General features: G+C 38.2%; 3 protein-coding genes across 4 annotated transcripts in view; all 3 read left to right on the top strand.

Annotated features, from left to right (window-relative positions):
• Positions 1-466: 466 nt before the first annotated feature.
• pex11g (peroxisomal biogenesis factor 11 gamma) lies at positions 467-6,196 on the top strand. Its single transcript, XM_042483691.2, has 5 exons — positions 467-666; positions 2,117-2,314; positions 3,178-3,356; positions 4,978-5,046; positions 5,135-6,196. Exons 1-5 carry the CDS (start codon positions 604-606, stop codon positions 5,346-5,348), a joined length of 723 nt encoding a protein of 240 aa, XP_042339625.1. The 5' UTR covers positions 467-603; the 3' UTR covers positions 5,349-6,196.
• Positions 6,197-6,334: 138 nt separating this feature from the next.
• On the top strand, positions 6,335-17,261 carry LOC121962983 (amyloid-beta A4 precursor protein-binding family A member 3). The gene is made up of 11 exons (XM_042513342.2): positions 6,335-6,774; positions 8,391-9,375; positions 10,637-10,664; positions 10,788-10,933; positions 11,103-11,189; positions 12,385-12,573; positions 13,235-13,414; positions 14,184-14,396; positions 15,699-15,818; positions 15,942-16,082; positions 16,204-17,261. The coding sequence occupies exons 2-11, from the start codon at positions 8,404-8,406 to the stop codon at positions 16,273-16,275; spliced, it is 2,148 nt and encodes a 715-aa protein (XP_042369276.2). The 5' UTR covers positions 6,335-6,774; positions 8,391-8,403; the 3' UTR covers positions 16,276-17,261.
• A 227-nt stretch (positions 17,262-17,488) lies between these two features.
• abca7 (ATP binding cassette subfamily A member 7) overlaps positions 17,489-18,416 on the top strand; it is a 36,127-nt gene continuing 35,199 nt past the window's right edge. For both annotated transcript variants that reach the window (XM_042515504.2, XM_088077615.1), the window contains exon 1: positions 17,489-17,605. The gene's annotated coding sequence lies outside the window, so the exon portion shown is untranslated. The remainder of the gene's footprint in view (positions 17,606-18,416) is intronic.

Genomic DNA, 18,416 nt, shown 5'->3' with positions numbered 1-18,416 from the left:
TATTGTTTGGATATGGAATTTGGCTACTCTATTAATAAGATTGATCGTGTAGGTTTTGTGAGGGTTTTCCTTATGTATGTTAATTTCCAGGAGACAAACAACACATTCCTCCAAAACAAGACAAAGCCTTCATCAATATTTTCAGAAATAAAATTACTTAAATTAAGCCAGAAATTCTTCACAATGGGGCAATCCCTCAATAAATTAGATGCACAACTGTGTCGATACTTGATCAAAGCAGAATCTATACTTGACGTGTGTCTCCTGAATCTTCATCTTTTAACATGTTCATTTGCAGGATTGAATAGTTGAATGAGTTTAAAACAAATTTCCTTCACTTTATTGGTAATTGTGTATCGATTGTCGATCTGTTGCACAAACTGAGGAGGGCAGCAGCGTCTCGTCCGCAAAAAGTCGAAGAAGTTCGATTGAATCGGTGATCGCTTACTTGAGTGAATCTGTCGTACTTCCTGTTTCAAAGTCCAGCTGATATCAGGAGTGGAGATGTTTTGCAGGAGCTTCATTTTTAAGTGTTCATTCATCAAACCGCGGTGTTGTGAGAGAGTTTGAGCAGCAGACAGACAGACAGACAGACAGACAGACATGCAGCCGTCTGTGGAGTCGCTGGTCCGACTGCTGGAGTCATACAGAGGAAGAGATAAAGTTGTAAGTACTTTATATTTATATGATCGGGGGTGCAAATAAGTGCTATCCTCTCTAATAAGGGATGGTTTATTATTTTTATGTCAGTTTTTGTTTTATACTCCATCCATTCCGCTCAGAGTGTTTTAGATGAAAGCAGAATCAAGCGTTAATTATTAATTAATAAAGATATTGGCTATTCTTTTTATACCCAATAAAGACAAAGTGGCTTCGTAGAAAATGGTACTGAAATTCATAGAACAGCAGATTTCATTTTTGTCCTTTGTGTTGTCATTCTGTCGTGTGATGTTAAGATTAGGTTAAGCCTGAATTGAGCAGTACAAGGACAGAAATAAGGTTAGGCAAATAGAAAAAGTAACAAATAATAAGAGGAAGATTAGAATAGAAGAAAAATGAGAAATATCAGTTAACAACGAAATTGCAAAGCAAAAGTGACAGAGACGTGATGAACAGCAGCAGAGTCAACAAGTCTATGTAAACACCGGATTAATTCATGATATGGTTAAGTAATTACACTTAGTGTTTGTCTACACTAAAAACATAATTATAACACAGTAGTTTATAATGTTATAACCAGTATAACATATTGATTGAATTAAATTGAATATATTTTGTTTCAAGCGCACAAAAATACAATAGATTACTATGTGTATGTTAAAAAATAAATTAAAAAATGATAGTAAGCATATATAACAGATTTTCCCCTCATCCTCTGCATGTATAAAACAATTTTTCAATAAGCAAAATAAATTAACATTTCATGTCAGAAAAGGCGTAGGAAAAAAGTTTAACCCCTGTTCTATTTTGACCCATCAAAACACCATCAGTCTCATAAACGTACTCAACCAAGCATGTTGAACTGTTTGCTCCAAATTCGTACTGACTGTCCAACAACAGTTTTTGTTTCTCTGTGAAATTGTCGAATCTGTCAAAAAAGAATTTTCCTAATATCTGGAGACATAAAAACACAGGCCTGAAATTATATAATAGGATCTGTTTTCATTTTACATGGGAATTAACACAAGGAATTTAAGATAGAGTACAAGGTGAAATAAAGTAAAATAGAATAATGTAGTACAGCAAAACAACACAGTATAGTATAGTAGACATTAATGAATAAATATAGTATTATCAGTTCAGATGTTAGTTATTAATAAATGCTTCTCAGTTCAGATGCTTTCTGTCATTAAAGCCGGACAACTCACTTCTTTTTTAGTCAAGAAATGATATTTTAACATAAATAAAGCCATACGTCACAAAACATAAACCATTCATAAGGGTGGTTTATTCGATTGCTGCACTTTTCTGGCCTAAAAACAAGTTCTACAAACTATAAAAATAGGTCAGCTTTCACTCTATCTCTGACAGTAACATCTCTTTGATAAACACTCACGTCTATTAAAATTACTTTGCGTAGGCCACGACCAGATTTTCCTCCTGTTTGTCCCTTCAGATCCGTACGGTCTGTTATGGCTCGCAGCTGGTCGGAGGAGTTCTCTCTCGAAAAGAAGAAACGGACGTTTCATCCCAGCGGCTCGGGAAACGTCTGCTGCTGTTCTCTGCTCAGCTCAGCCACTGCCGCACGGTGTTGAGGCTGTTTGATGATCTGTCCATGCTGGCGTACTCCCACAGCTATGGGTTTGGAGGCGGGGTGAGCCACACAACAACAACAACAACAACAACAACAACAACAACAACAACAACAACAACAACACTCATTCTCCTGAGCAAAATGGGCATCGATTTTAGCACCTCTTTATTTTAACAAAGATAAAAGAAGCTGCTGACAGTATGAAGCTTTGTCAGCGGTTGTGTTTTTTTAAAAATAGTATACATTGTTGATGAATTCAAAATAACAAAATAAAAGTTGTTTAATCTTTGTTAAAGGACCAGTGTGTAGGATTTAGGGGTAGAATTGAAATATAATATAACAAGTATGTTTTCTTCAGTGTGTAATTATCTAAAATTAAGAATCGTTGTGTTTTCGTTTCCTTTGAATGAGCCATTTATATCCACATCAGGAGCAGGTCCTTGTCCATATAGATCACCATGTTGCAGCACCATATTTCTAAAGGAGCCCAGAAAGGACAAACTAAACGCTGGCTCTACTTAGGGCCATTCACATGTCGGTGTTTTCGTGTCAGCCACTGTAGTTAGCAGCCCCTCCCCGAGGAGCACGTTGGAAAACACTGATTTTTTAATGTGAAACTGCTTTATTTGGAGTTTTTACTGGATATAATCACTAGAGGAAGAGACCTCTGTGGATAATTTGGCCCTCCACTCTGGTCCTTTAAAATGGCAAGATGCTCAGATCCTACCCACCAGTAATGCAGTACATATAATTTATGAGTACAGTATTGAAAAAAATGTATATATCATTTTTTTTTACCACATCATTAGTTATTTTCTCTGTAAAGATAATTCTGATCTTGAAAACAATGGTGTGATACACAAATGCACAGCTTTATCCTGTAAAATGCAGCATTACTGCACATGGCATCATGTCTTTCAAAGGAGGAGGACGCAGGCGTGCGCTGGATATCGGTGCTGACCAACGTGGCCGACCAACTCTACTACCCCTGTGAGCACATCGCTTGGGCCGCTGACGCCGAGCTCATCAAAGTGAAGTCTGATAAGTGGTGGCTGCTCAGTACGGTGCTGTGGGGAACCTCGCTGCTGCTGGGAATACTCAGGTGTGAAGTTACCTGTGCACAGACACCAGGTCAAATCTGACACTGGCATATAAAAGACATCAAATTAATGAAGTGTCGAGAAATGTCACTTCTATGCTGATTCAAATGTTGACAGAATTCGTACACGCATGTAACCTGAATTTATGAATAAGGCTGGGAAATATTTTTTCTGAAATCAACAATGACTTGATCATTATAACAGGTATTTCCTGCCTGGTGTACTTTCTTCTGCACTACAGAGCGCCATTGTCGTCGACAAAACTTAAAAAAGAAAAGAAAGATGAGACACAATGTTGCACAATATTGAGTGACATGTTTCTTCATTATGATGAACGTTGGCACTGAAGTTTATTTTCACCTATTTTACATCCTCCTGTAAATTCTCACTAGAGCACCAAATGTATATTCATACACTGAAAAAAATAGTCCCCAAGAAAAGACATTAATTAATTACTCTTGTTGGAGTAATATTTGTTAAAAGTTACAGTTCCCAGCTTGTTTTTGGAAATTACTGAGCTGCTTTAAAAAAACATAAAATAATCAAACTGTTATATTTACATCTGTGGTAGGAACCTTTGGGCTCAAGTGTGAACAAGTGTGACACTGTTGCTTTTCATCTTTTCATGAGATTTGATGGCAGTAAGAAAAATATTGTGAAAAGCCAGCAAGAGATGGGAACTGATGAGATTTTATTGTTACTAATGTCAGTATTGATTCTGTTTATCAGTCCAGTTCTTTATCGATTCCCTTATTGATTCTGTATCAATGACCTATGTGGGAGAAAAGTAAGCCTTCACAGGTTTTCAGTATCACGGTGTAGAAACAGTATAATTAAAGCCATGCAGGGGACTCTAGTGTGCCAAACCTCCACCTGTTTAACTGTGTTCTTAGTCAAAGAAAAAATGTGCAAAACCTGCCGCAGTGGTGTTAATGTTATCAGAACAGAGGATATTTACCCCCATGCTAACTTTCATGCTCCTCGTTTGGGAAGCAGTAGCACTTGTGCAAAGAGTGTCAAATATATGGCATTCCTGGATTTTAAGCTCATGTTGCGTAGAAAGATGACTCAGCAAATTGCTGGTTTTTCCTACGCTTTCTTGAAATGATCATTACGCAAACATTAAAGCAGCACTATTGTCATCTGCACTGGTGAAAATAAGCCACTTTTGGATCATCTTGTTGAAAGCTGCCTGCAGCGTAGATGCACGAGTTTGACGTCACTGCTCTGTAATGTGCAACTGTAAGAAAAACACGTTGACATCAATCAAAGGAACTGATAAACTTGAGGTTATGTGATCCTTCCGATTTCGATTTCAAATTATGAGCTGGGTCTTGATTCCCATCCCCAACGCTGGCCTTATCCTTTGAGAAAATAAAGAGTATTTATTTATTTCCTTCACCCGTCAAAATACTCAAAAGTGGATTTATTTTACCCATTTATTTTTTACAGTCCCTATTTGTTTTATATAAAATCCTCGCTTGCTAAATGTTGATCGTGTTAACAGAATGATTTGTAAGACTGAGCACTAACTTTGTCACTTGCTTTATTTTCTAATTTTGCAGCAAATGGCAACATAACACAGTCTGAGTTGAAGTGTGGTGTGAATCTTTTGCTCTTTAGATCTCTCCGAGTTCTGCTGCTACTGAAGAAGAAGCTGAAGAGATGTGAGAGGGATGGAGGAGGCAGCAGGTGTTGTTCAGTTTCTTGTCACTCTCTTTCCAGTCGGTACAGAGGAAAATAAAGTTTCCTGATGACCCAGTGTATTTCTCTCCTGTAGTCGTTCACAGCTCCACAGACAGATGCAAGGGGAGGCCCTCTCCATCCTCAGCAGCATGGCTGACCTCAGTAATGCCATTCACTGGATGCCGCCCGGCTTCCTGTGGGCAGGACGATTCCCCAACTGGCTGGTGGGGCTGATGGGCACCATCTCATCGCTGATTGGTTTGATCCAGATGAATGCCGGAGACGGCGACGAGACAGACAGCACATAGTCCTCAACCTCACAGTGAGGATCAGGTGCTTTGGTGACTGCTGGAAAATGCTGAGTGAAAGGATGTGCAACAGATCTTTGTCTGTGGAGACTGATTTCTGTCTTGCACTGAAAATGTCTGAAAAACATAAAATCACTTGGACCTTTAACTGGATGATAATTTGATAATCTAAGTAGACTTGTAGCCAATCATCAGATGATACTAAAAGCTTCTTGATCTTCAGTCAGCGGACAGTTTGAGGTTAGGCTTGATGATGAGATGAATCTATCAAATGTCTCTTGTGGCTAATCGGAGGCAGCTCTTGGAGTAAATTGACTTAGTATTTAGCACATAATTATCTCCTACTTACCCCACACGGCCAATAGTATTTGTGTTTAGAAATTAAAGCTGTTTTGATGCAATGACACTGTGAAAAGAATGATAAATTGCTTCCTTATGTATACACACTCCAAACATGTAATTCCAATCTTGCATTTTTTTCTTATGCAGTGATGCAGATGTGCAGATTCACAAAAAGTGGATTAATTATTACACCTTTTTTTTAAGTCACTCACAAATGATAGATTTCTGTCACATCATGTTAAAGACTAACTGGAAATTAGTAAAGGAAAACAAGAAAATTACCCCAAAATGAATATTAATAAATAGGGGAGGACTATAAGACAATTATCCCCCAAAAAAGAAAAATTGTCCAGAAAGCTGCATTTTTACTTTTTATTTTGCTTACTTTCAGTTAATTGTCTTGTGAAGTTTTTTTTAATTTTTGGGCCATGTCTACTGTAAATTTAAACAAATGTAAACTTACTTTAATTATTATACTTTTTTAATAAATAGTCCGTCCTCTGTTGGATCGTTTTATCGGTGTTTGATTAATCGGGTCTGAAATGTTCAACATGACGTGTGTAAGCGTTGCCTTCACGTGCTGAAGGACGGATCGGGTTTAAGGGAGAAAGCATATAATTTGTGCAGATAACCAACCTCATGTCAGATGGCTTATGTTTTGCAAAAGCAGAAAATAGCACCTGCTATTTTCATCTCAACAAAATCTTGTGTTTGTGGTTAATTCCTATTTACATGGACAAAAGAGGAACAGAAACAGAGAAACATGACACCGATGATTGGTGGGGAATTACAACAGCACGTGAACGCCGCACAGCTACAGAGACAGTGAATAAATAAAAGTGTCGACTCGATAAGCTGCAACAATGGGTAGAAAGCTCTGTTTTACACTGTGACTGTTTCTTTTACACTTGGATAATGTAAGGTTGTTATATTTAACGGTGCTGCTGTTGTTAGTATGACGAATAAAATAAAACCAAAGTTTTGGAAAAGACCGAAATCCCAAACCACGTCAACTTATCTGTCGTGGCTCCTGGAGGAGTCTCAGTGTGGACACAAAGAAATCGAGACAGACCTCAAATATCAGGTGAGAGCTGCTCTCTTCGCCGCTTAAATCTCAGTGTTTTTAACACAAATGTCATATTTTGGGAATGAGCCCCTCATGGGCCACTGCCGGTTGTAATTACCTAACTAGTTAGCATTGAGCTACTTTAATGGCTAACTTCAGAAACCAAAAGAGCTGATATATGACTCTGTGTAGTTTAAAGAAACGTTAGCGTTACTCAATAGTATGTTTTTGTTAGTTTGTTTCGTTTAATTTTATGGCATTAGAATACAGATACCGTTAGTTTTATAAACTGCCTACCCACATTACTTAGCTCTTAACGCTCTGTTATGGAGCTATGAGTACATTCAAATTCCCATTGTAATATATGTCAATTTAATGTTTCACTGTTATATTCAAAGAACACAATAAAGGTGAATATAACGACTCTTAAACAGCTAACGTAGCGTCCACGACACATAACAAGCAGTAATCCCTTATCTTTAAACGTTAAAGTGTCTTTCTTTTTGGTTCTTGTGATTTTTCCTCTCCGACATATATTATGATGCGTCAATGTGAGCCAGTATAATATATGTTATATATTTTTAATTACTGCGTTGTTTTGTGGATCATTCATAAGCCGAATTTACCAGAAACTTTCTTGATTAGTAAAACGACTCTTCTATACTGTTAAAAGTGACTATTATGTTTACAAATGCAGAGTGCTTTATAAAATTGTAGATTTTTGAATGAAGTTTGGTTTGCTCTGTCTTGTCACGGGGGAACAGCCGCTGCCTTTTCCTCCAGGTACTTTATTATTGTACAGTTAAAAAATAAGTATGTTATTGAAACTGAATTACTTGCACTAAAGGAGAAGTATTTCATAGACAAAAGGGTGTGCAGTGTTGGGTTTTCTGGCGGTTTGTTTGATGGTTACACATGTTGTACACGCTGTCCCTGCACTTTGAGCTTTAGGCTTTTCTCTATCTTCATGGTCATGGTGAGTGTGATTGTAGGTCAGATAGTGCTGGCTTAACTCATGGTGTTTAGTACTCAACTAGTACTAAAGACCAGAGGTGGATGAAGTACCTAAAACGCCATACTTGAGTAAAAGTACAGATATCTTAACTGAAAATGGCTTTGGTAGAAGTCACCTTTTAGAGTATCACTTGAGTAAAAGTCTTAAAGTGTCTGATATTTACTTTGCTCAAGTATCAAAAGTAATTTATGATATTAAATGTACGCAAGTGTTGAAAGTAAAAGTACAAGTAAATGCTGGTGATTTAAAAAGTAAGCATTCAAAATTTTGACAATTCTGAAGGTTATTTCTCTCTAACATACGCCACCTAAAAATGATACACTGAAAGAATATTTGTTTTTCCAACTTGAAAGATTTAAAGAACAAAATCCAGTTTTCCTTCCCTCCCATTCCTTCACTTGTCCGTCCACCGTCCCCTCCTCCCTCCTTCATTATTTTGAAAAAATGGGGAAATCTAATGGAGTACAAAGTATTATTACTTTGTTACATTACACCACCACTAAAGACTTTTGAGAAAGTTATACTAGAAGTTTGGTTTGTGCAGCAGCTCTTTACATCAATTATTTTTTATGTTCTGTGACGCTGATGACCTCCTCAATTTTAACTTTTCCTCTGACAGGCGTTCTTTCAAAATGGACTCAGACGTCTGCCCCGCTGATCAGTCAGACTCCTTGTGCTCTGCCTCTGTTCCTGTTGACGGAGCCTCTGAGGCTGTGGTCAGCACACAGACTTTGGCATCTCCGCCGGTCTTAGAGGTGGAGGATGTGGACTCCTACAATCTGATCGAGCCTCCTCCATTAGACTGGAGGTCTGACTCCTCCAGTGAGGCGGGCTCGGCAGACGACCTGGACGACCCCAGCTTCCCTCCCTCTGTTGACAATCTGGACGAGACCAGTCCCGGCGTGAGTGACACTGTGTCTCCACTCGACGTGAACCAGCAGGAGCTTGTGGGAAATATTGCAGACCCAGTTCATGATAGAAAGGTGGAATTGGAAGAGGAGGATGAAGTGGCTGAGGAAGAGGGAGGGGTGAGGGACTTGGAGGATATTGGGGAACACCAGGCAGAGGCCACATTAGGTGTGGAAGATAGAGTCAGTGAAGATGAGGTTGCTAACAGGAGATCAGGTGATGAAGACCACAGTCGCATCCACACGCTGCTTAGCCAGCTGCAGCTGATGGGGGAAGAGCCTCATCCCAGCCGCCAGACGCCCCCTCACCTCGCCCAGCACCAGTACCTGTCTGAGCTGGAGGCGGGTGCTCCCTCCCTAACAACGGACGACAGCACTGAAACCACGGGGCTGCTGTTCTCTGAAAGCCACCAGAGAGACCTGCTGGGGCTGCTGCAGTTCACAGAGATCACCTCTGCACCCAGTCCCACCTGTCTGCCCCGCAGAGGAGACATGGACGCAGTAGTGTCGGTTTCCTACAGTCAGGAGGACGCTCAAAGGTTCTGGGGGCATTATGGGAATGGTCAACAGCAGCGGCACAGAGAAGACTCCCTCGTCTCGCTGCCTGATGATGAGTATCCTGAACCAGTTTGGATGAAGATGGGCGAGGAGCCTCCGGAGGAAGAGGAGGCTGCTGCAGAGAGCGAGCAAGTTGAGGTACTACTGGATACAACATAACACAATCAACTTCATTTCAGACTCTTAGGTCCATATCAATAAAACAATATTAATTTATTACTACTATATTAGTACAAAGGAGGATAAACATACTTCAAATGAGCAATGTATGACTGATTTATTAATTTTATTCCCTGCAGAATTTGTCATGTAACTAAAACAAGCTTCAAACTACCTGTTGTGATGTTTGCTTATATGTCTGCGTGATTTCTGTCAGCTGACAGGAACGCCACAAAAATGAAAACAAAGAAGATTAATTGCATGTTTTTATTAGGGGTCGACCGATATCGTTTTTTCAGCGCCAATACCGATTCTGATTATTAATAGTTAATGAGACTGATAACCGGAACTTGGAACCGTTATGCAATTACGTTAAAAATGAAATTGCAGCAACTTTTAGCGTGAAGTCAAATGAAAATTTTAATAAAAACGAATAGATAAAAATAGCTCTCTTAGATTTTACAAAGTAAATGTTTCTCCCATGCTGACACTTTCTTTGCGCTTTTTAATTAATTAATTTTATCAACGATTATTATACAAGTAACCTGTGATAAAAGGGAACACTTGGCCAGTATTTGTCATGAAGTGAAAACTGTGCAAGTTTTCCTTTTAAATCAAGCATCGAATAAGTTATGAGTTAATTTGCCTTACTTGACATAGCACATCTTGTGGTGCGACTGTCGCGCATCGCGATGTCAATGCTGAAACAATATATTGCGTTAAAGCTACGCTGTTTCAACAGCTAACTGAGATTTATGTCACATTTCGTGGAAGCTTATCCCCAGAAAATCACTGTCACAATAGATTTCATACACATGACCAAATTCCATGACTTTTCCAAAACTTTAAATATTTTTTACCAATGCATTGACTTTTTCAGGCCTGGAAAAAGCATTTGTGTAATTTCATGACTTTTCCTAATTTTCCATGACTGTGGGAACCCCGCATGTAATTATCATCTGCCATTTTTGTTGTGACTAAAACTAGCACTTTTTTTTAGTTAATTAATCAAATTAATTAATCAGAGTACTAAATGTCTGATAAGCAGCTAAAACAAAGTGCACTTTGTATTTTTCTAATAGTGCTGTAAAACAGAGAAAAGCACAATGGCTTCAACATTGTGTTATGATGAGAATTATAATCTTTTTAATGTCTGTCGAACTGTTTTTTGTTTTTTTTTTGTTTGCTATGCAGTTTGCTCTTGATAGTTCATTAATTTCTCTTTTTGCTGTCATTGCAGAGTGCTGATCATCCTGCATACAAAGACGGTGAGACACCTCAACCCAGTTCTTTTGTCTTACTGAAATCTAGCTGGACTTTTCTGTGTCAAATGTTACTAAAAAGAAATGAGGCCATGTCATTGTCTGTACTGATGTGCTTTTCTCTCTCAGTGCCTGGTCCATGTGACCCCGAAGATCTGTTAGACGGAGTGATATTCGGCGCCAAATACCTGGGTTCCACCCAGATCAGATCAGAGAAGAACCCGTCCACAAACGCCCGCATGATCCAGGCTCAGGAGGCCGTGGACCGCATCAAGGTGAGCTCCAAGAAGAGATGGACAGCAGCTGTTGTGCCACATTGATTTTGCAGCTGTTTAAATTTTTGTTATACTAAAAATGCCAGTTTTGAAATCAGAATCCATCTATCACAGCATTAGCTGTTTTTATGCCATTATGAGGGTTTAAGTGTGACTGTGGTTCTTTCAGGCTCCAGAGGGAGAGTCCCAGCCAATGACAGAGGTGGATCTGTTCATCTCCACCCAGCGAATCAAAGTTCTCACTGCAGACACACAGGTGTGTTTTATCACTTTGTTGTCATGTTTGTCATTTTCTAATACCATTTGTTTTGCTCTGAGAAAAAATGAAGAAAAAATGAAAATGACTGAAAACTAAGAACATGTTTATTGTATGATAAGTAGTGTCAACATCTGCTCATAATGGATATTAGTAGAAGTGCAATGGATTTTGGGCTGTAGGATGGATTTAAATTCATAAAACATGATAATGGTGTTGATAGTTAGGTTACAGGACAGCTTTTTATTGATCTTCAAGTGTCAAATAGAATTATTAACCTCATTTTAGTTCATTCAAAAATATCTGCGGCTGTTTTCAGTGGTGTGTCTTAGTCAGTGAAGTGCATTGTGTGTTATTCGACAGGTACGAAATTAAAATCCTAATACTGAGATGTCTGTAACTGCCCAAAATAAACAATAGACACAGTTTTCTGGATGAAGTGTCTCTACCTACTCTTTCATCATGAACAAGAGTTGTAGTTAAAATGTTATTAGACTCCTAGTCTCCTATTAGGCAGCACATTTCACCTTCAAGCCTAAGGTCAGCTGCAAGAATCCCTAATATAGAACTGAATGGTGATTTAATATGAGCGCTCTGCAGTAATGTTGCAGTTATAGTAGAGTCTATTTTTTCCTCCACTCTGTGGTTGAATTGTCTGGAGACTCAAAGTGGGTCATCTACGGTCAGCTGCCTCTGTGCATTGCAGGTTGCATCTCATTGCAACATACATATGAAATATGGGTTAATTTTTTTCCCCCTTATTTTTAGCATTTTGGTTTCATTTTTACATTCCAAATAATATTTTTGACAATCTGAATCATGTAGTTTTAATATAATTTTTTTTGCATCTCATACTACGACCTTCACTTTTTTCAATTATAACTTTTATTCAAAGGGAAAGTTGGGTCAAGTTTTTTCAATTTTTTACCAAAAAATCTTTTTATTTAGTCTTCCTGTTGTTGCAGTAAAGAACACTCCAACTGAAAGTAGTTTTTTTGAGAATGAGCTTGCAAGCAGAGTACCAGGCAACAAACAAAGAAACAGAAAGTGAAAACAACAAAGGTGGGGCAGTGCCCTTTCTAATGCATTACTACCTGAAGCAAGTCTTGCATGTGTAAACCAGACCTTCCTTTCTTGTCTCTGTTTCTAATATTATATAATTATATGACAACTCTCATGTCTCATTTCCACTTAGGAAGCCATGATGGATCACGCTCTGCAGATGATCTCTTACATCGCAGACATTGGTGACATTGTGGTCCTAATGGCACGAAGGAAACGTAAAGGGCAGGATGGTGACCCCGCCCCTAACGCTTCGTCCTCTTCCTCATCTGGATCTCAGAAGAAGTGCTTAATGATCTGCCACGTCTTCTCCTCTGACGATGTGAGTTAATCACTTGAAGTGTAATATAAAATTTGTTTACTGCTTTTATGATCTACTTTGTGGCCCCAACTCCATCTATTCAATTCCCACATTACCCACAAACAGTTCAAGACATTGTCCTGGTTCATTGGTGTGCCTTTTGATCCCCTGAATGCAGCATCTCAGATCAAATGTGCTGTTTTTGGCTGGACAACAGTTTCAGCTTCAGCTTGGCCTGGTTTCCTTCTCCCAGACAGCCAGCGAGTTCTCCTGAATGTAAAAGCGCTCTGGCTGTTGTCCCAGTTTCCCACTGTTGGCAAGACTGAATAGGGGGAGGAAGGATTTCTTTTTAGAAACGAATTAGCTGTGGGATACTGAAGGCCATGAGGCCACTGCGTCTACTGCTACTTTTCCCAACTTAACTCTTAAACAGTTTTATTTTGAAATGAGATTTACAACAAGTGTGGGGTGAAATGAATGAAACAGTAAAGAAAGTATAAAAAAGTAGGAAACTTTGTCAGGCTTGATGCTGTTTTTTTGTTGTTCAGGGTGTGATGTGTTTAGAGTTTTTCAAATTAACTCACTTTGCTCTCATTTGTTCATATGAAAATGGAGAATAAAAAAGTGAAGGAACAAATTAAATTAACAAATTGAAACCTGAGTCCATTCTCTCTCCATCCAGGCTCAGATCATAGCCCAGGCTATCGGTCAGGCGTTCGGAGTGGCCTACCAGCAGTTTCTTCAGGCCAGCGGCATCAAGGCCAGCGATCTGAGGCCTGGCGAGTACAGTGATTACCTGGAGAGTCAGGAGCTGTATAACGGAGACCTGGCCCACTTCTCTGACTCTCAGAACATCCGAGACGTAAGCAGAGCGAAACACAAACCACAGCTGTTCTGTTATATCTGCATGATTCATATATACCTTTTCTTTAGTCATTGCCTGCAGAAGAGGGCCATGATAGATGTCATTCAGTATTATTAAGGATTATACAGTCCAGATGTAAGATGAGACATATGAGGTGCATGTGCTGAATGTATCATTTAAATCATGAATTGTTGATATTTAATTTGATATGATGTGGAGCTGATGCTGCTCCTACCCCAACTTCTGTCTCTCATCTTCATTTATAGCTCCAAATCACTAGGTCTCTTGCCTATTATTTATTCTGAGGTTGACATAACTGCCATCGATGACCCTTTAATACCTGAGAAAACTGCCAGCAAGCAGTATAACAAGAAATGGCAAAAGAAATAGCAAGAAATGAGTAAAAAGTATCACCTGAAAATAAGAAAACAAAAAAACAAGAAAAATTACCTCAAGAAACATAACATAACACATAACACATGTAACATAATTCTAAATATATATAATGAAGGGTTAGTCGGCCAGCCGCAAACCTTTTTGTACACTTAATTCCCCTCATCTGTTTCCACTTATTCTGTCTTAAAATAAAGGCACAAAAAAAGCTCCTAAAAAGTACAAAAAGAAATGGAGTTGCTTCTTCGTGTAGGGCAGCTGCTTTGTCAGGTTGGATTTTTGTGTTAAAATGTATTTCAATCATGACCCAAACAATTGTTGTAGAATGTAGATAATTGTTAGAAAATAACATGACTGTGTGTCTTTGTTTCAGGTAGCCATCACAAAGGCCTCTGGAGAGATTTTGGGTCTGGCGGTGGTGGAGTCAGGGTGGGGCTCCATCCTGCCCACAGTGGTGGTGGCCAACCTCCTTCACGGAGGTCCTGCCGAGCGCAGCGGCGAGCTCAGCATCGGGGACCGCATTATGTCCGTCAACAGCACCAGCCTAGTGGGTCTGCCCATCGCCACCTGCCAAAATATCATACGGGTAAGACGGTCATGAGGCACAAAATTATCATCATGATTTTACTTTTATATAAAAAAAATATTAAAAGTATTATTATGCTGGAATTTTAGAATTTCTCCATGGGTCTTTAGATACATTGTGAACACTTGATTAAAGTGATTTTGCCTTCTTCACTGCGAATGTGCTGTCCTTATGATGCACTAGATGGCACTGTGTTTCCATGCATTGTGAGCGTACGTGTACCAGTATTGATGTGATTGTGAATTCAGATATTAATTAAAGTTTGAAGGGCCAATATCAGTTGTGCATAACCAGTATGTTTTTACTGATGTTCAATATTTTAACAGTTTTAAGAGTTTTCATAAAGTTAAGAAACAGTTGGACATTTATCTGTGATCTGTGATGAACACAATATCATGAACACCTGTATGATGCCAACAGCCCTGAACTTAATTGTATCATTTATAAAGTGTATAATTTTCAGTGTTTTGAGACTTTCAGTCACCTTAATAGTCATTTGTGAGGCCATAGTTAATCTTGTTTCATTGTACTGCATTAGGTTACAGTATAAAGCTACCAGTCACTACGCCCCTCATCAAATACAGGTTGTAGTTGCCATAAAGGTTTGAATGAAAATCAGACAACTGTCAGTATCTGCAACACATTTAAATAAAATAAAAACATCACGAATAATGTTAAAAAAACTGTACAAGTGATAAGTGTTTGTAGCAGCACACATCTGGAGAATAAAAATTTAATAAACAACAAACAAAGTTGGCCAGTTACATGAATATAGTAGTACGCTACGCAAACAATATTTCTAGTCAGATTTACTGCAGTGGTTCTACAGAACTTTGTGGTCAGAGAGGAACATTTAAGAACAAGGAGTAAAAAAAGAGTAACAGCCGCTGAAATGCTGTTGTAACTAGAGTTGCAACGGTATGAGATTTTTAAGACGAGTGTCTCAGAAAGTATTGAAGTTTCACAGTATCACAGGATTTTATTATTATCAGTCAGAATTACCTTTTAAGGAATGAAAACAGAAGGGTTAATTTTGGTTAAAAAAATATTTTATCACCATTATTAAGACTTGAAACCAGTTTTAGTGTAAGTATGTATGAAGAGTCACCTCTTTTAAAACTAAAACTTATATAAAGGTAAGATTCTCCGTCCAGCTACATTTTTCTCAATATTGTAGATTAGAAAATGTACACAGTATGATATTTAGCAACTTTCATATCGCAGGATACCTGTAAACTGGTATAGCGTTGCAAACCTAGCTGTAACATTAGTGCACTAATTCACATTCTGCTTGTGTTTCAGGACTTAAAAAGCCAAAAGTATGTAAAGCTCAGCATCGTCCACTGCCCGCCGGTCACCATGGCGATAATCAGAAGGCCAGATCCCAAGTTTCAGTTGGGCTTCAGTGTGGAGGACGGCATTGTAAGACAATATTTATATTTTATGTGTCTCTAAAAAGTCCGGGTTGGAATCAGGTGTGTCTCACCTTCACAGTTGTTTTGTAATCTTACTTAAAATTCTCTCTCTCTCGCTTGCTGGTGTCAGATCTGCAGTCTGATGCGGGGCGGTATAGCAGAGAGAGGAGGCATTCGTGTTGGGCACCGCATCATTGAAATTAACGGGCAGAGTGTCGTCGCCACGCCGCACGAAAAGATCATCCAGATCCTGACCAATGCTGTCGGAGAGGTGAGAAGGGATGAAATGCTTACATTCACAATTAAATTTTATTTTGTCACAAATACAGTAACAGTACTCTGCTTAAATTGTTTTTTTTAGTTTAAACTTTGATTTTTTTTTCTCTGTACAGATTCACTTGAAGACCATGCCAGCCTCAACATATCGACTCTTAACAGGGCAAGAGCAGCCAGTGTTTCTTTGAGCACTTCCTGCTGCATCAAGGACAAAACTACTGCACAGTGTTCCAGCTACATGAACTTTTGCCAAACCAAGAAAATATTATGCAATTGATCACACAGCATATCATACGCTGTTGTCGCACCACTGAATACAAAAAGTTAGTCCAGCTATATATTTTTAAGATTTAAAGTGCATTGAAATATTGTGATATTTTAAAGTCACAGAGATAGATGGTAGCGCTCCATTCATATTTATCTATTTAACAATGCAGGCAGTAGCAGAGATGCAAATAATCAATTTTGACATGACTAACTTTTACATGGTGTTGAGTATACTGTACTATTGAATTTTTGTTCTTTCAGCCTGGTGTGTAGCCAGTGTGCCTGAGCTGAATGCGCTTGCAGGGGAAACCTTATTGAATCAGTATGAAGAGTGTGTGTATTTTATTTTAAAGCACTTCCAGTTCCACACGTACACATGCATATCAACACATGTCTGTCACATGGTTCAGAGAAGACTATATAGTCCAGCGCTCTGGTTCTTCCATATGGTGCTTGCCTGACTGCCTGGCAGGAAGCAGATCATGCACAATTAAATATAACTGCCTTATTTCATAGAGAGATGCATATATTTTTAAGAATTTACTTTTTTTGGATGTTCATTAAAATGATCTGTAAGATATCTTCTTGATGTTATTTATTAAGTCAGTGGTCGCTGATACGTTTCAGATGCAAAGTTGCTTTTTTTTTCATTTTAAAACATTACATGCCTATGAACACCTAAGTTAGAGCTGTTGTATATTTAAATTTGGACATATTTTTGCAATATATAAAATTGAAATATATGTATCAAATTGATAATAGCCCAGTGCTTATGTGAAAATGTATGTAATAATTGCAAATGTAATGCTTTTAATTAACATTCTTACTTCTTTTTTTTATTAGTTTTAATTGGTTAAGGTTACAATGTAATCATATGCTGCTTGTGCTAATAAAATAATGCCTTCTATTTATGTGATTATTATTATTATTATTATTATTATTCTTATTAGATACAGTACTTATTATTTAAGGTTCTGTCTGCATATACATTACACAGCTCTGTCTATCCTTCGCCAATCAGCTGTCTTCAACAACCAAAACATGGACAAAGCCAATCAGATTCTTTACATGCTCCTATGACCCCACCCCTTTAACGTACTTTGACCAATCAGCGTCGCCGTTGGGCGGAACATTCTTCAGTCACACTTGCCGTTACAAACATTGGGGAAATGGAGAGTCAATGACAAGCTGCCGGGTTTGGTGTGTCGGAAACATCGAAAGGAGACTTTTATCAGCCTTTATCACAGAAAGGTAATGATTAACAATAGCTTAACGAGTCTCGGGAGCTCATTATTTATCATTTATTGCATTCAAAAAGGAAGTATATCTCTGTAACGTACTAGGAAGCTATATCCGAGTGTAACGTTAGCTAAGAGTTTTCATCCTTCTCTTAGCTCAGTGTTAGCTGGGTTATTTATTTAGCTAACTGTACTTATTATAGACGAGTCAAACTGTGGAGTACAGTGTTACATATAGTAGCTAATAATAGCATTTAAAGTATTTTTTCAGTACAGTTTATTTGAAGAAGCTGAGTCCCAAATGAGGTGCTAAATTGCTTAGCGATAGTTTGTACTGGTAATTAAGTTCATTTTGTATTATGAGATTTTTGATGATGTAGTATTACAATCACATTTGGTTGCTATACTAAGTGACAACTGTATTATATAATAAGAACTGTTTCTTATTGCAAGCTGCTCATACTCATCTGAAAAGGGTAATACTTAAATGACATGATCAAAACAATAGAGGAAAGGGTTTCAATGTTAAAAAAAAAAATACAGCATACCTGTATTTTATAACTGTAGTGACACCTGCAAAGCCTTGAAATGTAAATAGGTGAATTTTAAAATAATATCAAACTTCTAGGTTGCACAATGTCTTTTGTCTATTTGCAAAGGCCATGAGCCTGGCTATTGTATTCTAACCTGGCCCAAGTCATGAACCAGATTTTAAGATTATTAACTAACAACAGCACAAACACCAGGAGGAGACATTACTATTGAGGCATTCACAGAGTGAGGGAAAATGTTAAAGAGTGAGTGAAGCAGGTAAGCTGTGAGGA

This window comes from Plectropomus leopardus, chromosome 5 (assembly GCF_026936395.1).
Source record: "Plectropomus leopardus strain MGB_pleo_1.0 chromosome 5, ASM2693639v1, whole genome shotgun sequence".
Taxonomy (NCBI): domain Eukaryota; kingdom Metazoa; phylum Chordata; class Actinopteri; order Perciformes; family Serranidae; genus Plectropomus; species Plectropomus leopardus.
This window is presented reverse-complemented; position numbering and strand designations above follow the sequence as displayed.

Bases quoted from the DNA above. Each gene is read 5' to 3' on its own strand.
- pex11g (XM_042483691.2), top strand. From the start codon at position 604: ATGCAGCCGTCTGTGGAGTCGCTGGTCCGACTGCTGGAGTCATACAGA. The intron at 3,357-4,977 runs GTGTGAAGTTAC...TTTGCTCTTTAG, and splicing joins CTGCTGCTGGGAATACTCAG to ATCTCTCCGAGTTCTGCTGC. The intron at 5,047-5,134 runs GTGTTGTTCAGT...TCTCTCCTGTAG, and splicing joins AGGGATGGAGGAGGCAGCAG to TCGTTCACAGCTCCACAGAC.
- LOC121962983 (XM_042513342.2), top strand. From the start codon at position 8,404: ATGGACTCAGACGTCTGCCCCGCTGATCAGTCAGACTCCTTGTGCTCT. The intron at 12,574-13,234 runs GTGAGTTAATCA...CTCTCCATCCAG, and splicing joins ACGTCTTCTCCTCTGACGAT to GCTCAGATCATAGCCCAGGC. The intron at 15,819-15,941 runs GTAAGACAATAT...TGCTGGTGTCAG, and splicing joins TCAGTGTGGAGGACGGCATT to ATCTGCAGTCTGATGCGGGG.